The following is a 21921-nucleotide window of genomic DNA, read 5'->3' on the forward strand; positions in this document are numbered from 1 at the left end:
TTGCGTTCCTGTCTCACGTCTCCAGTCTTGGAGAAAATGGGGAGGATTATCTATGGTTTGCAAGCTTGGAACAAGAATTATGTTTAAGTTCTTGACATCTGCTCGCCCTATTAACATCAGTGTGAAGCAAAGTCTCTGTCCTCAGACTATTCTGCTCCCTGAAACCACTTATAAGGGCTTTCTTTTTTCCCCCAGGTTGAGATAGGGTTAATTTTGGAGTCTTCAGATGCAGAGTCATTTGTGGTGAAGGAATGGGAAAGAGTGAGGGGGCATTTTGTTCTGTGGCTCGTGACAGAAAACTGAGGTCCCTTACCAAGAGAGAAGGAGGCCTATCTTTGAAGTGAACCGTTTGTTATCCTTGAAAAGTTGCATGCAGCTCTTTTGGAAACGTCCTATCAGATGTGAACATTTTGATGAGAGAGAAAATGAGAAAGGTTTTTGAGACACTGGACTGGAGCAGGGGGTTAGAGAGGTTTCTTACCCATGTGGTTGAAAAGCTGAAAAGAGAGGTACGTGTGTTTTCACTCAGGTCAGCCTTGGTGGAGTGAGTCATCCAGCTGGGTCCAAGGTCACCGAGCACTTGCTGTCCCAGCTGGAACCAGTAATGCCCAACACAGCCCTGCTGGTGAAGAACCCTCTGGCATCTACTCATGCCTTCAAACAAGCCTGTCATATCTGCTACCCCAAAACAGGTGCTGTGTTTGCTTTGCCACCCAGAGCGCTGGCCTGGGTTAGGGTTTGCCTTTCCCAAAGCTGATGGGATTCTTCTGTCCTGCAGGGCCCAAGGCTGGTGATTACACCTATCGGGAAGGCTTGGAGCACAAGTGCAAGCGGGACATCCTGCTGGGCAGGCTAAAGAACTCAGAAGACAAGACCTGGAAGAGGATCCGTCCTCGTCCAACCAAAACAAACTTTGTAGGATCCTATTACCTGTGCAAAGGTGATCCGGAGGGAATAGGGATGTTGGTGGCTGGGAAGGGGCTGTATGGTGTGTGCCAGGGAAGGTTGGGAAGGGACTTCCAGTTAGTATCACCTGCTGTCTTTGGGATCTTCCTGTCCCATCAGCAGCCCATGGACCAGGAGGCTCAGTACAATGAAAGGCAATGAGGTCCCATGCTGTGAAGAGCAGGCAGCCTTTAAAGTGGTGGAGCAGAAGAGTTACGAAGGCACAGTGAGGTGCTATGTGCAGCTGACCTGCCCTGTTGACACGGGCTTTGCTGAGAACCTGCCTCCTGTACCTGTGCCTGCATTAGTCCCACTTTACCCAGCAGCCCTATGGCAGGGCTGTGATTCTGCCTAGGGAAAAGCTCTCTCTGCCTGCTCCTTTGCTTCAGCCCATCCCTCTGAATGTGAGGGCGGTGTGACTGGACTCATCCCTGAGGTAGTCATTACAAAGTACCTAATGAGTTGGGGAGCCAAGATACAGGACTCCTTAGTCCTGGGCTGCTATGATAACTATCTGAATTGGCTTTAAGAGGGGCTGGTTAAGTTGTGGTCTGTCTCTGGCTAGGCTCTGAATTGAAAGCAGGACTCCATTTTGAGGCAGGTTCCACAGCAGATGGCATTTCTTAAGATTGTCATCATTCAGTAGTTTGCGTTAACTTTCGTGAATGTCTTAATGTAGACAAACTTGGGGGGAAGATGTCTTTTCTGTTTCCTTTAACTCTGTGTTTTCTTGCTTTCAGCTCCCTGTGAGGTGTGGGAAGTGGGAGGAGACAAGAAAGAGTTTAGTTTCTGACTGGGCCGCCCTCCCTGTGTGGTGGTGTGTGCTGTTTGTTGCTTTGTAGATATGCTTAACAAGCAGGACTGTAAGTACGGGGATAACTGCACCTTCGCGTACCACCAGGAAGAGATCGACGTGTGGACGGAGGAAAGGAAGGGGACCCTCAACCGTGACCTCCTCTTTGATCCGCTAGGGGGGATCAAGCAGAGCAGCCTCACCATTGCCAAGCTCCTCAAGGAACATCAGGGCATCTTCACCTTCCTTTGTGAGGTACAGAGATGGCGGGAGGGAGCAGGCATCCTTCATTTTCTCCTCAGTATGTATTGATATGTCCCAGCTAGTGCCCTGCTCCCAGAAGGGCAGTGAACAGTGGATGTCGCTTTGTAGGAGAAAGGAGAAAGGAGAGGTACTTTTCCTCCTTAGCTCTGCAGCTGAACCAGGTGCACACAGCCACATGGGACCAGTTATCTCTCCCTCTGTCTTGAGGTGTTGCTTTGAATTGTAATTTAGCCCTAGCTACTTTAGAAATTGGGACACTGTAACACCACAAATTCCCGTTTGATGTCTGTGCTGAGCCACTGAGTCGGTCAGTTAAGGACTGGCTCATACCATCTCGATGCTATGTAGCAGAGAGTTCCCCACGCTGGCAGCGGTAAATGGAAAGGGACATGTTCTTTGCTGTGAACGGGCTGTTCTTTATTTCTCTCCATCATTTCCCCCTTGTTCTTGCTCTGTTGGCTAACTGGGAAAGAATATGTGGCTCTGACCAAAATTTTTCCAACCACAATGAAAAATACTGTTGAGAATAAGCCAAAAAATGTTGTTTGGAAGCTTTTCCAAAAGTTTGCTTGCTTTAGTTTGAAGCCCTACCGCAATGTTTTCACCAGGCTGCTTCTAACTTTGAACATTAGAATAGGCTGGCTCTGGTTCTTCTTCCCCTTCCAAGTGAAGTGGCTCTGGTTCACTTCTCTCTAAGATTTTTCCCAGCATGCTAATTCTTCTCTTCTCAGATTTGCTTTGACAGCAAACCCCGGATTATCAGCAAGGGGACCAAAGACACACCATCTGTCTGCTCCAACCTTTCTGCCAAACACAGTTTCCATGACAACAAGTGAGTGAATGTTTTTTGTGCTGAGGGGAACAATCACTCACAAGTCCAGCCAGTTTAACTCCAGGGCCCTGATCTCTTTCTTTTTTCCTCATGGATTCCGATCACAGGGCAGCTCAAAGCATGATGAATAGCACTGTATGCTTCTCCCTGCATGTTTGTTCCTGGTGCTGAGGGATTTTAGGCATGAGCAAAGCCCTTTGGAGTCAGCCTAACTTTTCCATTGACTTAATTTGCTTTTCAGTTTAGCCTTTACATAAAGGTCAAACCGAAGATCCTCTAGCTCAGGATCCAGCCTCTAACTGGCTGGTAATGAATGTTTAGGAAAACAAGTATAAGAAACATGTCAAGTACGGTAATACAACCCCTTCTGGTTCCTGGAAACCTTAGACTTGAAGACTTGCTGAGCCAGAGGAGTCGGTATCTTTGCTGCATATTTTGAAACATGTCTGATCTCTGAACTTGAGCAGAGCATCACCCATGGGCTGAGAAGATTGGAAATCATAGAATAGTTAGGGTTGGAAGGGACCTTAAAGATTATCTAGTTCAAATCCCCCTGTCATGGGCAGGGACACCTACTAGATCAGGCTGCCCAAGGTCCCATCCAACCTGGCCTTGAACACCTCCAGGGATGGGGCATCCACAACTTCCCTTGGCAACCTGTTCCAGTGTCTCACCACTCCTGTGGTGAAGAAATTCTTCCTAATGTCTAGTTTAAATCTGCCCCCCTCCAGTTTATACCTGTTACCCCTCTTCCTATCACCGCAAGCCTTTATAAACAGTCCCTCCCCAGCTTTCCTGTAGCCCCTTCAGGTATTGGAAGGTCACTATAAGATCTCCTTAGAGCCTTCTCTTCTCCAGGCTGAACAAACCCACCTCTCTCAGCCTGTCCTTGTATTGGAGGTGCTCCAGCTCTCTGATCATCTTTGTAGCCCTCCTCTGGACCTGTTCCAGCAGCTCCATATCCTTCTTACATTGAGGATTCCAGAACTGGGCACAGTATTCCAGATGAGGTCTCACAAGAGAGGAATAGAGGGGCAGAATGACTTCCCTTGTCCTGCTGGCCATGCTTCTTTTGATGCAGCCCAGGATACGGTTGGCCTTCTGGGCTGCGAGCACACATTGCCAGCTCATGTTGAGCTTCTCATCAACCAGCACCCCAAGTCTTTCTCTGCAGGGCGGCTCTCAATCACGTCATCCCCCATCGTGTACTGAAATCAGGGGGTGCCCGAAATAACTACTTAGGGTTGATAGAGAGGGGAGGGGCGGGGATTAGGTTTCCCAGTGGGATTTTGTCTCTTCTAAGCTGGAAGAGGGGAGATTAGATTAGATATTAGGAAGAGATTTTTTACTGTGAGGGTGGTGAGGCACTGGACCAGGTTGTCTAGAGAAGTTGTGGATGCCCCATCCCTGAAGGTGTTCAAGACCAGGTTGGATGGGGTCTTGACCAGCCTGTTCTGGTGGGAGGTGTCCCTACTCATGGCAGGGGGTTGGAACTGGGTGATCTTTAAGGTCCCTTCCAACCCAAACTATTCTATGATTTTCTGTGATTTTCTAGGTCCTTTGCCTGCCCAGTCAAATGTGTGAAAGTCACATGTAAGGAGGACGGGGTAGAGATTTGGTCCTCTGGTGCTTCATATTTCTCTGGCCTTGCTGCAGGTGTCTGGTCCACATTGTGCGTTCTGCCTCCCTGAAATACTCCAAGATCCGCCAGTTCCAGGAGCACTTCCAGTTTGATGTGTGCCGACATGAGGTGCGTTATGGCTGCCTGCGTGAGGACAGCTGCCACTTCGCTCACAGTTTCATCGAGCTCAAGGTCTGGCTGCTGCAGCAATATTCAGGTGAGAGTACTTGGTGCAGAGCTGGTGATGTGTGCCCCCCAAGTTTCCTCCAGTGTGTGTCTGATGCCAGTGGAGAGAGGAAGAGAGCGATTTGGAAGTACTGTAAAGGTGTTGCTCACTTGTACATATACTTACACTGTCTCCTCAGAGAGGAGAGGGCCAGAGTGCTCTGTGACTTTATTTGGGCCTTGTCCTTTACAGGCACTACAGTAATTTGTAGACCAGGAAGCCTTTCCCTTGGAACCAGCTGCATAAGTTGAAATAATTATTAGGTAGGGCTGAATCCCCAGCGATGTTTTGGTGCTTAAATCCTGTACAAGACTAAATAGCTAAATAGCAACCAGGCCTCTTAATGAGTATCTGGTACAGTGAGAGTGGCAGCACGCACAGGTGACAGAGTAGTTACACTATGTACAGGAAGGCTGTGCCTCTCCAGTTTTTCTTAAGCAAATTCACCAACAGTAGGAAATGACAAAATACTTGATGTTTCCCAAATAGTTGCGCCTCTCAAAAGTCTATTGCAGAAATTATGTTCAGGTCACTCATATAAGGACTCTGCCACGTCTGCACTCTCAGTCCTCTCACTTTTTCTCTGACATGTTGAAGGGTTTCTCTTGCTGCTCTCCTGTTAATTGATGGATGTTGGTCCATCTGCAATCCTACCTACATCTTTTTTTACCGTGAAGTCTTGTGTAGTGCAAGATCCAGCCCAGTAATGGGAGTACTTCAGAGAGAGGAAACACGTTATGGACGTTTCTCACCATTCTTTGATGTAATTTAGGGCAACAACTTTATTTTACTGTTCAAGCATCTGTCAGTGTTGTTCAGCGGAGTCCTTGTCCTTAGCTTGGCCCACGAAGGACAGCGATGAACAAGTGGCACACTGTGGAAAATGCCAGCCTTTATTCTTCTCATTTGGGCCTACTTACCCGTGGCCACAGGGCATTAAATGATTACATCACCAGAGTTTCTAAGATGCCGTGAGCCATGGGCCATCATTACTGCCTGACGTGCTTACGATACAGCCTGTAGTACTCCAGGCACACTTAATATTCAAGCATCTTTTTGTTTTGCTCATTGCATGGTTGGTTCATTTTTCTTGTTGGTTGTTTTTTTTTTAGGAAAAGTTTCTTCGCTCCCTTCTTCTCTCCCTCACTATTCCTTCCTCTTCAGCCTGGAGAGGAAATAGATAGATTCTTTTTGCCTCTTGCCTTCTTTACTTGAAGAAGGAGCTTTCAAAGCAGAAGCTGAGGAGATGAAACAAGCCATGAGTTCAGCTGCAGAGGTGGTCAGTAAGCGTTCTGCTTATTCACATCTTTTCCAACAATCGGAGAGCCATCACCTTTCTGGTTTTTTTTCTTCAGGGCTTTTAGCCTGCCTTCCTTGTGAATTTTCCTTCCTGGAGTGGTAGTTTATTACGTCTTTTAAGCGTATCCCTCATGGAAACAGATGAAAGGTCATTCTTGCCATTCTCTGGGAACGCTTTAGCTTTGGAGCAGAAAGTTTGATTTGGGCACCATTTGCTCAGCAAGAATAGAAGGGGGGCATAATTCATAGCAGCTTGCGTTTGAAATCAGTGGGCTGTTGCATTTCACAGCTATTTGAGCTATTACGGAGGGAACAAAGGATTGTATTAATGGAGTAAAGGTTCTGAAGATCTGAAAATGTGGACAGGCAGGACTGTTTTCTTGTCCACTGTGGCTTTTCACAGACATATCTTGCTGTCTTCTTCCATCAGTGGAAATCGCAGAGTCTTTGTCCTCACTAATGATGTTGCAAAAGATGCTGAAATGTTGTAAGTAATCGACCCATGAGTCTTTTGGTCCCCAGATATCTCTTTGGGACAATCCATGCTTTGGAGAGCTGGTGTATTGGAAAACATCCTTTCATATTTGGGAGGGGGTTTGTTTCCCAACATTCCTAGGCCGTATTGTTGAGTTAGTTCAGATTTCTGGGACTGGAAGAAGGCAGCCACTTACCAAGAACTTCATTTGAAATCTAGTTTTCTGACAATAGCTATATCTGCTGCTTCTGTTGGTTCTGCAGCCCCAGGATCACTGTGCAGGGATTAATAGTTAAGAAAGAGAAAATCCAGAAACAGCTCTGATCTGGGAGCAGTACCAGCTGTGCAGCAGCTGCCATTTTGGAAGCTTCAGCAAATGTTCTTGAAGAATGGTAAAGTTTCCTGAATGCTTTGCATCCTGTCCAAGCCCTGTACAAACAGCAGTATTGTTGCCTGGCAGCGGCCTGGACAGCTGAAATCACAGATGGGGAAACCAAGGTCAGGAATGCAGTGACTTACCCAGTTACACACAGCCTAAGCTGAAATGAAAACTTGTGTTTGCTGGCCCTTAACTTCTGGAACATGCTGGCTCCCAGATCAAAGATCATATCTATGTGGCATGCCTGGGGAACACCTCACTTCAATAACAAAAAGCATAGGCAAAAGCAAAGCAGGCAATTTTGCAACCTCTGTGTGCTGGCAGTGCTGCGTCAAGGCCATCCTTAGCCACCCCACTCATTGCAGTTGGCTGGTTGTTGTAAGATCCTTGCTTCAGTTTGTTTTGGCAGCTGTCTTGGGTCTTTATAGCCTGTAAACAACATGGCTTTTATGGTAACGGACTTCTCACATTGACCAGATGGTTCCTACTCTTCCATACTTTTCTCTCACGGTTTAGTGCTCTGAGAATCGTAGCACCCATCTAGCTGGTTGGTGCTGAGAGGGGCTGTTCCCTCATTGCTTGAGTTGGTCAGGAGCTAATTCTTTAGATAAGGTCTGACCAACCCTTTTTCTTGGTGTCTGATTCCTAAAACCTTGCAGATCTTTCCTTGCAGGTTATGTACTAGCAGCTATTCCATGGTTGGTTTTGCACTGTTGGTCTTTCCTTGCTGCTTTGGTTGTGCTTGGTATTTGTGTTGAATTTCAACATTCTTCACCTGTTGATTGATGGGTAACCCCCACAACTCGAAGTGTTAATTAAACCCAGAAGGAATTAGGTGTGGCTTCAGGGGTCTTGGAGATGCTAGGTGTCTCAGTGGGATATCGGATCTTCCAAGCTAGTGGCAATAACTCCAGTCCAGAGTAGATCGACAGTAACGAAGCGCTGTCTTCTGGGCGTTGGGCAGGATCTGTTGATGTAGTGTTGAGGGAAAGCCTTGGTAAAGGTCTTGATCCCTAGTCAAGAATCAGCATCTTGGAGGCAGCGTTGGGGTCTTTTGCACTCAGTGTGAGTAGAACACCAGGTCTGAATGAGCCCAGGAGACCAAACTCTTCCCTTTTCATCTGACTTGCATAGGAATGCTGGAGAGAGAAACTTCCCTAGTCTGTGCTTGAAAACATTCTATGATGGTATCAGGTCCTCTCACAACCCATGTGCTGACATTACCAGTGGGATTCTTGGGAGCTATCAGCCACGCTGGAAGTTGCAGCTCACTGAGCACACTAAGCACCAACACAGGAAGTCCTACAACCTTTCCCTCCCTCTCTGCTCTTGGCTGAGGATAACTGAAGTCCAGTCTCCTTTTGTTGCCAGGAATGACCCATGAAGATATCGTGCAGGAATCTAAGAAGTACTGGCAGCAGATGGAGGCACATGCAAGCAAACCAGCCAACAGCATGGTGAGTAAGGTGCATCTAGGGCTTGCAGCCCAGTTTTGCTCCCAACTGTTCCAGCACTCTTTCTCTCTTTTCCTCCCTCTGCTGAGCGGTCCCAGGCAGATCAAGCTGGCCACTGAGGAGGAGGACAGCTGAGAGCTTTCCTGGTTGCAGTGCTATTAATGAGCTTTGTGTCTTGTTTTGCAGTGTGGTATCTGCTCTGTTCAGTGATGGGGTGAAGCCTCCAGAGCAGGGAGTGGAATGTGCAGAGAATGGTGCTTCCTGCAACACCTTGCACGGAGATGTGAGGGACCATGTCCAGAGAGAGCAGGGACCAAAGGTGTCCTGCTGCCCTTTAGTGGCCAAAGGAAGATACAGCAGTTGGAAGGACTCTAAGGAATTACTCGTGACCCACAAGACCTCTCTAAATGCAGGAGTGGGTGGAACTTCCAGCTCAGATGCTGCTGAAGCTGGGTAGAGGTCTTAGTGGCTCTTTACCAGGAGGAGGCGATGGTGAGCATTGCCTCCTTTTGTGCCGCCAGTCTCTCAGTGTGGGAGAAGGTGCCTCTGGCTGCACCGTGCAGCACTGCCAAGAGCTTTTTCTGGAGAGCTGCTTTGTAAGCAAAGGGCATATCTTTGTTTACTTTCTTCCAGCCTGTTGGCTATGGGTGGTGCTGCCTTATCCTTTTCTCTCCCTAAAGTGGTGTTCTGTAGTGTAGGAGCAGAGCCCACTCAGTGAAGGTAATTCCTAGCCCAGCCATGAGGTTAAACTGAAGCATTTTTGCTGTTAGAACAGGGAGGTTTTGTTCTTTAATTACTTTGAGGAGAGACATCTGATGAGATTAAAAACTCCATGCCTCCTAGCAAGCTCTCAGGCATAGGAGCAATTCTCTCCCCTGCAAAAATGGTGGGGAGACTGTTGCAAATCCTTGTTCTTACTTGACAGCTTGCTTTCCCCTTCTGGAAGCCTGAGCTCACTACCCTTTGACCTGTGCCTTACTGTTAGAGCAAGGGTTCTTCACTTTTGCTCTCACCCGCTGCAGAGACCGTCACTGGGTGCAGCCTGTGAGCATCTTGCAGAAGAGGTGTTTTGTAGGAAAGGGATCCAAGTCACTCATGTGGTGTGTAGCAACTTTTTTTGACTAGGTTATGGGCCAGCAGAAGTGTTCTGAAGGCTGTAAGGCACTGAAGCTGGGGAAAAGCAAGCCTGATGGACATGGGTTATCCCACCAGGAAAGATGCAGGTCACTGTACTCATGCTTGCAGTGGGCTCTCTCCCCACCTACATGAGATGGAGCTATCATTGAGGAGATCATCAACAGCATATCTGTACAGCCCATTCTGCTGTTGTGGTCTGAAGTGGTTGGAGAAAGGAGTGAGAAGCAGCAGTCCAAAGTAACCAAAGTCTCTAGTTCCCAAAGCCATCTGACTTGCTTAAGGAATATGTTCTAGCCACTCAGAAGACTGAGACAACAAGTTTCTACAGCTTGTATTATGTGAGAAGTAAGCCTGGATGATCTGAATGGTCCCTGCAGACAGAGCTGGCTGTGATCTCTTTCTGCCCGGTGTGGGGACAGAGGCAGCTGCTTGTGTCTCCGCCGTGGAGGAAACTCAGTGTGAATTTGCAGCACTTTGTGACAGTAGTCAGTTTTATATCAGCAGTCCCTGCCTCATGGAGAGTGACTAGTCGTGTCCTGCCTGCTGTGGATCTGCCTGTGTTTTCCAGAAGGCTTTGTCTTGCTCTTCTCTGTGCACAATCTGGGAGTAGATGGACAGCTGTTTTCCTGTAAGCCTTGCAGCTTCAAATTCACCGTTGTCTGGAGGTGCTGCTGTTGGAAGAACAAGTTGATCAGCGGGTGTGGCCAGAGCATGTCCTCTGAAGCACATGGGATCTGAATGCTGAATGAGGGTTTCCTTTCTGGCTGTTTGGGCTTGCAGGGAGCAGAGGATCAGGAAGAGAAATGCCAGCGCCCGCTATATCAGCTGTCAGGGAGTGGACAGAGAGCTACAGTTTCTGGGCCCTGTGGGCAGTGTTAGGGCTGAAGGCCAATGGCAGAGACTGATTGTGCTCCACAAAATGCCTGTAACAGAGCTGTACTGCATCCTCCACCCTTCCAGGGCATCAGTTTGTGCGGAGGCAAAGCAGCAGCTTTGTTGGTGCAGTCAGAAAGTGCCTATGAGCAGCACTAGCAGTTGTCTGTAGGGATTGGCAGCGTGGCTCTGTGGAGGGAGACGAGAGTCAAGTCGGTCAGACGCATGCATTTGCAATAGCAAACCATGATTTTGGCGTCGTCATGTACTCAGCTCTGGGATGAGACACTGGCCTGCTGCCAAGGACCTCGGAGGCAGGACTAACATATCTGTTGAGAGATGTTTACTTTTGCCATTATTTTCTCCTGTCCAAGCAGGCTAACGTGACTCAGAGTTTTCTTAGCGTCCTTCCAGCTTTTTAAGTTGGCTGCCGGGCAAAGACAACTTCCCAGGAGAGCTGTAAAAGCAGACCCCTCCTTCCCACCATCCTGTGTGATCCACCCTCACTCCTGCACCCTCTGATCAGCGGAAACAAAATCACTCTCAGGAATTTTGCTGCAGTTTTGTCCTGGCTGCCAGTTGGACTCATTTAGTGCTGGGGCTGTGCAGTCATGGAGAAAAGCAGGCAGCATACAGGGACCCAGCAGCTGTGATGGTGCAGATCAGGAGATGTACCAACAGTGGAAGATGAAGATACACTGCTTCCTAAACACCTCCCGGGGATCTTGCACTCAGCCCCCCAAATTTGGCCCCCACGGAGGTTGCAGCAGGAGTAAACCCAGTGACTGCAGATGGAAGAGACAGTCAGCAGGAGAGACTATTGGAGGTATCTGGGTATTCTTGACTCATATCATATCCCTGGAAATGGAGGGGGTTTAGCCCTCTGTTTTTCTGGGGTTTGAGGGCTGTTCTGTTTTACTTCATTAGCCAGCTGCAGGACCCCCATAAAAAAACCCCTCAGAATTAGCAATGTAAGCACGGAGATGAAAGTCTCTCATAAGGGGTACTTACACTGAAGAACAGCTTACTCAGGCGGCTGATTAACCTCTGCTCCTCATAGTTTCCTGAGGCATGTGGCTCCTCGAGAGAGCATTTCAGTATCGCTGAGAGGCGTTCCTGAAGTTGGGAGACACACTCGAGTGTCCATGCTGAGGCCATTGCTTTCTGCAAAGCCTGAAGCAGAGAGCTGTCTTGCCAAAGACTTTTATTTATTTGGTTGCCATGGTGCATAGCTAACACTAGATTGTCTGGCTGAATAGCAAGGGGTGGTGCCACAGCCCGAGGCACTTTTGCCTGGCTTCCTCCCGCTAGAGTCTCATGTGATACTAATTTCCACGCTGCTGATTGTCAGCAGCCTGCCAGGTATGCATCTTGCCTTTACAAATGCAGTCATGTAGCAGCAATGGCAGCAGCTTTGATTTTTTGCTTGGCTTCTAATCCCCTAGGAGCATATGTGCCCACTGGATTGACCAGCAGTTTGCATGACTCTGATGAAGAAATGCATGGTTAAGAATTTGTGGGAAAAGCAGCCTAGATCAACAGAATTACCCGAGAGACATTTTCATAGAAACATAGAATAGTTTGAGTTGGAAGGGTCCTTAAACATCATCCAGTTCCAACCCCTCTGCCATGGGCAGGGACACCTCCCACCAGACCAGGCTGCTGAGGGCCCCATCCAACATGGCCTTGAACACCTCCAGGGCATCCACAACTTCCCTGGACAACATGTGCCAGCGTCTCCCCACCCTCAGCGTGGAGAATTTCTTCCTAATGTCTCATCTACCTATTCCCCCTTCCAATTTAAGTCCATTCCATGCCCCTGTAAAAAGTCCCTCCCCATCTTTCCTGTAGCCCCTTCAGGTACTGAAATGCCACTATAAGGTCTCGCCAGAGCCTTCTCTTCTTCAGTTTTCTTTGTCTCTGATCTATTGTGCGTTCTGGAACCACTGAGTTTTTATTTTTTCTGGGTCAGTAGCTTTGAGCCAAGCTTCCTGGCTATGCTGAGAAATCTGTCACCTGGAGGATTATACGGCAGCTAGCATGGAACTGATAAAAGGGAATGTGCCACAAGTGCCATTTTGTTACCTTAGGCCTGTAGGTTTTATGAGTCAGTGGCAAATTGTAGGGTAATGTCCTTTGGAAACCAAGTGGAGATTCAAATTACTGTTCAGAGGCCATGCATCTGAGAGAGGCACCTTTAATATCCCAGGTCTCAATCCTGACCATCCTGCAGCTAGTATGTGTTCTTGGTGATCATCAGCAGTGGTGAAAGCTGGTAGATGAACGATTCACATGCCAGATGCCATCAGAAAGGCTGTCTTACAGGCGAGTGGGCCAGAATTGCCGCTGCTTTTCAAGAGAGATTGTCTGGAAGGATTGTTTTGCTGGGACATCCAGAGTGGCGATGGCCTGTTGTAGTCAGCACAGGCAGAGGTCAGCTCTCTGGTTGGCTTTTCACAGCAATGGAGGACCCTTTGTATGTCAGCTTTGCCTCTCTGAAAGAGTGAATCTGGAGGATGCAGAGTGGTAGTCGATAGCTTATGTGGTGTTTCCTGGGAGATGCTTTGATTCTGCACCGCCTGTGCTTGCTGTTTTCCCTTTGCCGAATGATGCACACAGGATCCACGCTACTGCTGATCAATTGCTGGTAGAAGCCTGCTCCTTGGAGCCATGGTTTGCTGGTCTTTTCGTTATTAGATGCTCTGAGTTAGAAGTCAAGGTGTGGCACCTGGGATGGGCTGCTTGTGTGGTTAGCAGTCAGAGATGTGGTTTACTAGTACATGACCTTTGTGCTTTGTGGTTGGCCCGATGACCGAGGTGTTCTCTTGTACCCTCACACTCCCATGCCCAGGGTCGCTGGCATTCAGTCAGTGGTGCTCTTTGGTTTGGTAATGACCTGGAGACACCAGCCTCATGTCTTTTAGAGGTGATACAGAATGCATATGACTTTCCAGAAATTTTCTCAGGAAACCTGAGGCAGAAGTAATATGGGACTGGCTCTTTTTTTTTTTTTCCCTCCACAATCTGTTAGTCATAATCCCCAACAGCCTTCTCACAGGGGCAGGTAGAAGGCCAGTGAAGTGAAGTGGCTAAGAAGATATGAAATACATCCAAGGATCACGATTAACTGCTCGTGAAACCCAGTGCAAAGGAACTGTGAAAGATGGAATCTTGCCCAGAGATGGCTTTGAAGGGTATTAACACGAGGACTCAGTTCTGACTTCAGTGTGTCAAATGCTAGACGTGACATGAGCCTCTCGGTCCAAAACCAGGAATGGTGGGTCCTGCGCTGTGGCACGGCCTGACTTCCTCCCGAGAGGTCTCTCTCAGCTGTGCGACTGAGCACTCTCCATAGGTAGGAAGGGAGATGTGGGTTGCTTTCCCTGCAGGGGAGTGGGGATTAAGCACTGGGGCAGGTCTCAGAGCTTGCCTGTACATGGAGATATGCTGCAGTGGTTTCACAGACAGGCCTGGTCAGGGCTTTAAGCTGCCAGGTTGCCTGTGCTTTTGGCCAGATGTCAAAGCCCAGGAAACCATGCTGAAGCAAGCAGTGGTTTTCCTCCTGTCTGGTATCTCAGTGGGCCACCAGCGAACACTGGAAAGGAGAGCTGGGCTGTCTCTGATTTAATCTGAGTTGTTGCTGACACACAGGCCTGCCACCATCTCCGTGGCAACATGCAGGGTGCATTTTGGCTCTTTTAGCCTGAGGCTGTGGTTCTCTTCCCCAGGCTTCTCCCCGAGCTCCTACATCAAGCACCTTTGACCTCCAGATGAAATTTGTGTGTGGCCAGTGCTGGAGGAACGGGCAGCTGGTGGAGCCAGATAAAGACCTCAAGTACTGTAGTGCCAAAGCCCGCCACTGGTGAGCAATGCGACTTTCTCTTTCTCCCATCCCTCCTCAAGGGCAGGAATTTCTCCTCTTACCTTCTCCAGGACTTCATTTGGCCTCTTTGGAAGAGGTTGTAAGGTTTCCTAGCAGCCTCTCACCACTCAGGGTGTTTGTCACTATAGCAAGCATTGCAGATAACTGTTTTCCAGTTTCCAGTTCTCTTCTTTACTGTTTGTATTTGTTGCCAGCATTGTGCAGACTGTTAATCCTGGTGCGTGTGGTCCAGCTCCCATAATTCCCTTTTTTCCCAGTTGCTATCATTTCTTCTTAGCAAGGTCACTAAGATAGTTCTCCTCTGTGCTTGTTTGCACTCCTTGCTGTTTGCAAACATCTGTCAGGTCATCTGCAATGATTCAAGATATTCTCCTTCCTTCTAAATCAGTTTTCTTGGCTCGTTCATTGTGTTTATTGCTCTTCTCTGCATGCCTTGTCTGTTTGCACTTCCTGGCTCCCTGGGGCCCTGGAAGGTGTTTGGTGTGACCAAAGAGAAATATCGGCTGGGGAGGCACCATTGGGTTATGGAAACTGTGGCATCTATCACCCAGACACCCTGGCAGGATATGGTGGAAGGTTTTAGAGGACTGCACTTCCCATAACACAAGTCATGAAGTCCAGCATCATATTGCAAATGTAAGACCTTTGATGAGAAAGAAACAGAACCAGCTGTTGCTGGAGAAAGTGAGCCGGTGAGAATCCCTTCCAGGAGCAGGAAGGATAACAACCCTTTGTGCATCTGCTGCATAGAGCTGGTGGTGCCCAGGGTATCTCCTGGTGATCGCTTGCTGCTGCTGCAGGAGGATTAATATTCCTGGCACCTGTTAATAAGACAATGCTTGTAATGACTCACATTTCTACTGCACCTTTCAAACAGAAAATATTCCCAAATGTTTTTTTTGGGATATGATTGCACAAGAACTGCTTGTGTTGAAAGGTGGAATGCAGCTGTTCATTAATCCATGGTGATGACGTAACACTTGGGAGAGGCTTTTGTGGCTTTATGAGAAAAGATATCCCAGGAAATATGTCATAAGTACAGGGAGAAACCCTCCTAAAACCCTTGTTGTGTCTTCTCTGTCACAGACATGCATGTCTAGGAGTAGCTGGGTAGTGGCAGGGACAAGCTGGACCGGAGGATCTGGTCATCTCTCAATCTTTAAGGGTCTCTGAGGAAAACCAAATTTTTTTCTGCTCTTCCTTTTGCCTCTCTTGATTTATTCTCTCTTCTTCAGCTGGACAAAGGAACGTCGCGTCCTGCTGGTAATGTCCAAAGCAAAGAAGAAGTGGGTGTCAGTCCGACCACTGCCTTCCATCCGCAACTTCCCACAGCAGTATGATGTAAGCCCCATGCCCATAATGATCAGGAACCCCTTCCCCTTCCCTCCAAGCATGGTGTAATGTTTTGTAGAATTGACAGGGAAGCAGGCACGTCTTGGCTGAGGTGGGAGGCAAAGACAGACTGAGGGCAGCAAGATCTCGAATGCATCCAGCCAAAGGGTGGAGAGAAGAAGGAGCAGCACCCGTTTAAGCCACTCTACTCACGTATGTGAGTTTCTGACGTTGCTGTCAATGCAGTCACAGTCTCAAGAAGTGGCTGGCACAGGGTTTGGAAATGAGATTTATGTCTCCCCCTTAGGCAAAGGTTTCTTAATGTGGGTGAGAGGCGAGAAAGTGCTTGAGAGAAGCCTATCCCTGCCTTTGCGGTGACTGTGCTGCTGTAGATGGTGAAACTTGCTCATGTGTTTTGAAAGCAAAACTAAGAACTCAGCTAAAATGATATGTGCCGTGAGGAAGACTACAGATACCCAGTCTCCAATACCAGCCCCAAAATTGGCAATTGATTTCTCCCTCTCCTTTCCCTCCTCCGTGAAAGGAGAAGACTCCTTTCCCTCCTACCCTATGGAATCTGCTGCCCCTTAGTCCATGGACACGTGTAAGGCCTTGAGTGCTCTCCAGTTGCAGGCCAGTTGCTAGAAGCTGAGAAGGGGAGCAAGGGTTATTTTCAGCTACTGCAGTATGAGATGAGGCCAGCAGGTGAGTCACAAATCGTGCAGCGAAGGCAAGTTGCCCTACAAGTGTGTGCTTTGCCTGAGCTCCCACTCAGTCCCTGCCAGAGAGGAGCAGCATTCTGTGCCCCTCCCCAAGTTTGTGTGGGCCAGCTGGTCTCCAAACTTCTGTCCTTCTCTGGTGGCAGGGCTGGGGGAGAAGTGTCAATCGATAAATACAATACTTGAAAAGCTTCTCATTTTCTCTGGCGATGGTGGTCTTGGTAGGTGTGAGGTGAAGTTGTGTGGGCTAGTGAGGTCAAAGCAACCCATAATGCCACTTTCCACTCACTTGGAGATAGAGAATGAGTCATCTTTGGGGACCAGCCACATGACCAGCAGGAGACACTGTTGGGTCGATCTAGGCTTCTCCCTGCTGTTTCCCCCATGGCCAGCTCATGCCTGCACCTGGTCACCTATGGAAATAGCAACCAGAGAGAGGCCAAGGCTGAACTGAGCTGCGTGCATGTTTATAGAGAAGTCTTGCCTCTCATGTAATCAGGAGCTAGAGGAAAAGAGTGAGTTAGTGATGTAAGAAGTGTCTTGTTTGCAACCTCTCCTTTGTGCAGTTTAATGTCTCAGCTGTTTTTTTTTGAACCGACTTTCAAGGAGTGTTTGTGTAGGTGCTAAATTTTGCTCTCTGTCTTTTAACAGTTGTGTATCCATGCACAAAATGGCAGGAAGTGCCAGTATGTGGGCAACTGCTCCTTTGCCCACAGCCCTGAGGAGAGAGATATGTGGACCTTCATGAAGGAAAATAAAAGTGAGTAGGGGAAACATGGGCCAGAGGATTTGGGGAGTGGGAAGAGGATATTTGGGGAGAAGGAAGGACATTTGGGCAGTGCATACAGGGTCTTTTAAGACATACACTCAGCAACAGAGATGGAGCTGGTCAGAGCTGGTACCATGAGCTTAGGTGGGTTTATGGGCCAGGTCTTGTCTACAGTAGTTTAGAGCTGTTCTTTTCTTAAACGTGCAAGTATATCTTGAGTCCCTTGCTCTGGGACTACTGCACGCCGATCCCACGCCCTGCATTGCTCCATTGCTGCCCTCCCTTTCCTGCAGCTCTTTGAATTCACTCTCTGCTGTCCCTCCAGCTGTCTGTACTGTCCCAGGCCTGGATCCATATGGAACTCTGCCAGAACACCAGTCGTCACCTGTAGCTTCTCCTATATCTATCTTTTCTGTCTTTTATCTGCTTTGGCTTTCTTGCTCATTTCTGCTCATATCCCTTGCTCCTAGGCTGTGGCACTCCCAGCTCATGGCATTGTAGTGATAGGGGTGGATTTGAGATCCTGAATGAGAACATCGTTGGGTGGTGCCTTTGTGGAGGAGTTTGTCTAGAATTAATCGTGCAGGCTCCCAACATACCTTTTGGGGTGCAGCTGGGGTTTTGCCCATGTCCTGGACGGTCATCTTGCTGGTGTTAATCCTTACTTTTTCAGACCAATGGCAAGCTGGGGTGAAAGATGCTTTTTGCAAGGCTAGGTTGTCCAGGTGTTCACCTAGCTTTGTTGGAACATGCTGGAAAACGCCTGCCTTGAGTTTATTCAGTCCTTATCCTTGGATGGGAGGGTCTTTTCCTCTCCTGGGCCAAATGCTGTTATTTGTCACAGTTGAGTAATTTTGTTGCTGAGGCTTTTAAAGCTCATCAGACCAGTCTGGGTGGGTTTGCTCAAACACCACTGTGAATCTTCAAATGACAGTGGTTGTTTCAGTTTGGGGGAGTTTGCATTCATTATCCCCAATTGCCCTGAGTGCCTCAATTGCCCATTTAGTGAGGAGTAAATCACTGAGCATCGTGCTTACAGCATCACATTGGTGTCTGCAAGCATTTATGTTTCCATCAGCTCTCTCAGGAGCTGATCTTGGAAAGGCAGATGTGTAGTCAAAGCTTGCAGCCAAAATTTTCCTTCTCAATAGCATACCGAGTGGGTTTTAAAACAAAAGCAGCAAGAAACATTGACTGCACTTCTCTGGGCAGGTTTTGAACTTGGGGCAAGTCATTATTAGGTTGTCCTCCCCTCCCCACTGCTTCCCCGTGGCCAACTTGCTTAAGGGCTCTCCGCCCTCTTGAATGCTGAGGACGAAGCCTTTGAAGCCTTTGAGGGAAGGGACTAAGCCTTCAAGAGAAGGGACAGACCTGAATCCAGCCCCTCTGTCTTAGCTTCCTGTCTGGAGTGAGATGTCTGATGAGGTCAAGCAGAATCAGGCCTGATGGAGAACAACCTTGTGGGATGAAGTCCATGGAGATCCTGGGGCACTTTCCCTCCTTCCTGAATACTTTGCGTAGCTGCTGTCGCAGTTTCCCCTTGACTCATACAAGACACTTCGCTGCACCAGGTGCTGTGGTGTGAATTTGGTTCTTGTCCCCAGGGCTCTCATTCAGGGAGGTGACATCGGTCCTCCCTAGCACAGGCCTTCAGTCTGACTGCAGGTACTGCTGCACAGGAGGTGGGGGAAGGGCTGCCCCAGCACTTGCCATTTCTTCATAGTTGGCGCACAGTGCGGGAGGTTGTCTGAATTACTTCATGGGTTGCCTTTGTGCAGTACTAGATATGCAGCAGACCTATGACATGTGGCTAAAGAAACACAATCCTGGGAAGCCCGGAGAAGGGACACCGCTCACCTCACGAGAAGGGGAGAAACAGATCCAGATGCCCACCGACTATGCCGACATCATGGTAATCAGCTAATGTCTTGTTCTTCATCCCTCCTTCTCCTCAGTGCTGATATCCTGCCCTCTCCTGTGCTCCAGGGGACCTAGCAGGTACCAAACTGCTCTTGTGGGAAAGAGCCCGTGGTGATATAGATTTAATGGGAGAGCTTGGAGCAGCATAGCAAGGGCAGCACAGATGGAGTGGGAAGAAGTTGATCTGGGGTCAGCAAGGCTCTGCAATGGCTTTTCTGTTAATCCTCAAGTCAGTAGGAGTCTACCTTAGGTTCCCTTGTGCGTGGGCTCAGCCTCTCCCCAGGGTTCCTGCGTGCTCCTGGGAAAGCTGGCAGAGCCATTGCTGACCTATTGGAAAAGAGAGAGAAGCTTGGAGAAGAGCTGGGTCTGGAACTCAGAGGCCTGGGAAAACTGGAGGTAGATGTGTCTCCTTAGTCCAGAGGTGATGGCCAGTGTAAGAGTTTGTGCTCAGGAAGAGTCCTGCATTGCCTGTGCACCTGGGGCCCTTGCAGTCAGACCCCCCTGGGGCTGTTAGCAGGGGCAGGGGGGGACTCTGTCGATGAACTGAGCTGTCCTGTTCTCTGAAGTGAAGAAGCCCATTTGAAGTATAGGTAGACCTCCACAAAGCACCTCCTCTGCTCCCTCTTAGTGGCAGAACGATGCCTTGAAGATGACACGGCAGGGAAGTGTGGGAGGTTATTAATGGAGCAGAACAATGTCTTGAAGATGACACGGCAGGGAAGTGTGGGAGGTTATCAATGGAGCAGAGCTTTCGGGATGCTCTTCAGGGAGAGGGGCAGAGGCAGTAACAGCATGTGGAAGGCCAGTGGGGGTGACTGTTCACACGCTGACTGGTCCTTTGCTCTATCTGCACCGATTAGATGGGCTACCACTGCTGGCTCTGTGGGAAAAACAGCAACAGCAAGAAGCAATGGCAGCAGCACATCCAGTCAGAGAAGCACAAGGAGAAGGTCTTCACTTCAGACAGTGACTCCAGCTGCTGGAGCTACCGCTTCCCCATGGGCGAGTTCCGGCTCTGCGAAAGGTACCATTATCTCATCTGCCTTCTGGGCTGCTACAGGGACAGGGTGACAGGCCCAGAGCCTCTGTTATCCCTCCTCCTTCACTACCTCCTCCTTCACCGCTTCCTCCTCCTCCTTCACCACCTCTTCCTCCTCTTCCTCTCATGGAGTCCCCAAGGGCTTCCACTCGGAGGAGGACTGGGATGACCTGACGGGTTTGGTTGATGGTGGGCTGCTGTTGGATTCCAGACATGCTCAGCCACACTACTGAGGGGTAAAAATGCGTATCTGAGCACGTCTTTAGAGTTTCATGTCTGCACCTGTGCCCTCCATAGCCAGGATACTCTCAGCTTTCTGGCTGCTGCTTGGCCCAATGCTTAGGGGAATCCCAGGTGCTTTATTAAATGGTTCCAATGCCTTACACCTTCTGAATCAACACCTTGAGATGTCTTCTGAAGGGTTGTGATGGTTAGAAATGCCGTTTTGGTTAGAGAGAAGACTGTGTCTCGTGGCTGTTACCTGGCATTCGCTCTCGTGTGGTGCCTTCTCCTCATCTCTGCTGGTCCAGTTCCAGCTCATGTCATTTCATTCTGTTGACTAAATCCCCTCATAGGTGTTGTTCTGTTTGTAGCTCTGTTTCTGTGCCCAACCTCCATGTTGACTGGGGTTTGTAGAAGAATCTCCTCGCCCTTAGGAAGGAGAGTTTGCAGCATGTTTTGGTGGGCCGCAATCAAGTATCTCAGGTGGGAAGCTCAAAACCCTGTCCTGGGGGGTGTCTTCCTGATCATTCTCCTCATGCCGGCAGGTTCCAGAAGAACAAGTCTTGCCCTGAAGGAGAGGAGTGTCGCTGTGCCCACGGCCAGGACGAGCTGACAGAGTGGCTAGACCGGAGGGAGGTGTTGAAGCAGAAACTGGCCAAAGCCCGCAAGGACATGCTGCTCTGCCCCAGGGATGACGACTTCGGGAAATACAACTTCCTATTGCGGGATGGCGTATAGTAAGGTTTGGCAGGGGGAGCCTGTCGGCTGGAGAAACTTGAGGCGGGTTTTGCGAGAGTGCCAGTAGCAGGGAGAGCGAGATCTGTGTCTTGCAAAGAGAACTTTTTATTTTCTTTTGTTTTAAGATTATGAGACGATGATTTATTAGTGGTGAATGAAATCGTGAATATGATTCTCCTTGGTCAGCGAACGCCATGCTCATTCAGTTTGTGATCTGTTTTCTCTCTTTGTTTTCCCCAAAATTCTTGCTCTCCATCTTTTTGTTTTCGCTGTCCTTCATTCAAAGGAATGAATCCAGTCTGTTCTGGGCTGTGAATTGGAGAATATCTCCTTGTGTCATTCTCCTGCCCCTCAATTCGGAGTGTGGCTGCAGAGATCCAGAGGACAAAGCTGAGAGAAAGGGCCGGACGTCTGGTGAAAAGGAGACCTTGGAGTTCATGTGCTCCTTTTCTTAGTGCTGCAGAGCAAGCCCAATGTATGCTGCTGCAGCCAGCCTGCTATTCTGGGAGTTCAGCACCAGAAGAATTAAGAATTGAGGTGCAGAAGAAGGAATAACACTAGATATGGCTTAAAACATCCAGGCTTAAGCTCCTGCTGTCTGTGTTGCCCAGAGGTGCTGAGGAAGGTCACAGCCTCTGCCATAGGGTGTAGCTAAAAGTGGCAAAGTAATAAAACTGCTTGCAGCAGCGGGAACTGGATTGTAGGTGACTTCAGACTGTACCCAGAAAGCAAAGTGGTGACTCCTTGTTAGGTGTCTTTCTCAGTGTGACAGGTATTCGGGGTGGGAGGTTTTGGCTTGTTTTTTTGGCTGATGTGACTGGTGCCAGTAGGACTGCAGCTATCTAGAAGGTGTAGTGGGGACTGACTATGTCACCATACTCCATGCAGCAGTATCAGTCAGGAGGAAGGCTGTAACCAAAAGGAGCCTGTGTTTCTGTGCTGGCTTGTGTCCCAAAGAGAAAGAGAGAGGTAGTAAGGGTCCTATTTTGCTCTTTAAATAG

At 48.8% G+C, this 21921-nt stretch overlaps 1 protein-coding gene across 12 annotated transcripts in view; it reads left to right on the forward strand.

Annotated features, from left to right (window-relative positions):
* ZC3H7B (zinc finger CCCH-type containing 7B) overlaps nt 1-21480 on the forward strand; it is a 53117-nt gene extending 31637 nt beyond the window's left edge. For all 12 annotated transcript variants that reach the window (XM_054056042.1, XM_054056052.1, XM_054056048.1 and 9 more), the window contains exons 12-23: nt 530-692; nt 779-940; nt 1788-1993; nt 2734-2834; nt 4491-4672; nt 8206-8291; nt 14027-14160; nt 15417-15522; nt 16884-16992; nt 18780-18913; nt 19782-19945; nt 20728-21480. In XM_054056042.1, the coding sequence (XP_053912017.1) occupies nt 530-692; nt 779-940; nt 1788-1993; nt 2734-2834; nt 4491-4672; nt 8206-8291; nt 14027-14160; nt 15417-15522; nt 16884-16992; nt 18780-18913; nt 19782-19945; nt 20728-20920 (1740 nt within the window). In that variant the 3' untranslated portion in view covers nt 20921-21480. The remainder of the gene's footprint in view (nt 1-529; nt 693-778; nt 941-1787; nt 1994-2733; nt 2835-4490; nt 4673-8205; nt 8292-14026; nt 14161-15416; nt 15523-16883; nt 16993-18779; nt 18914-19781; nt 19946-20727) is intronic.
* Nucleotides 21481-21921: the final 441 nt, after the last annotated feature.

Source organism: Cuculus canorus, chromosome 1 (assembly GCF_017976375.1).
Source record: "Cuculus canorus isolate bCucCan1 chromosome 1, bCucCan1.pri, whole genome shotgun sequence".
NCBI lineage: Eukaryota > Metazoa > Chordata > Aves > Cuculiformes > Cuculidae > Cuculus > Cuculus canorus.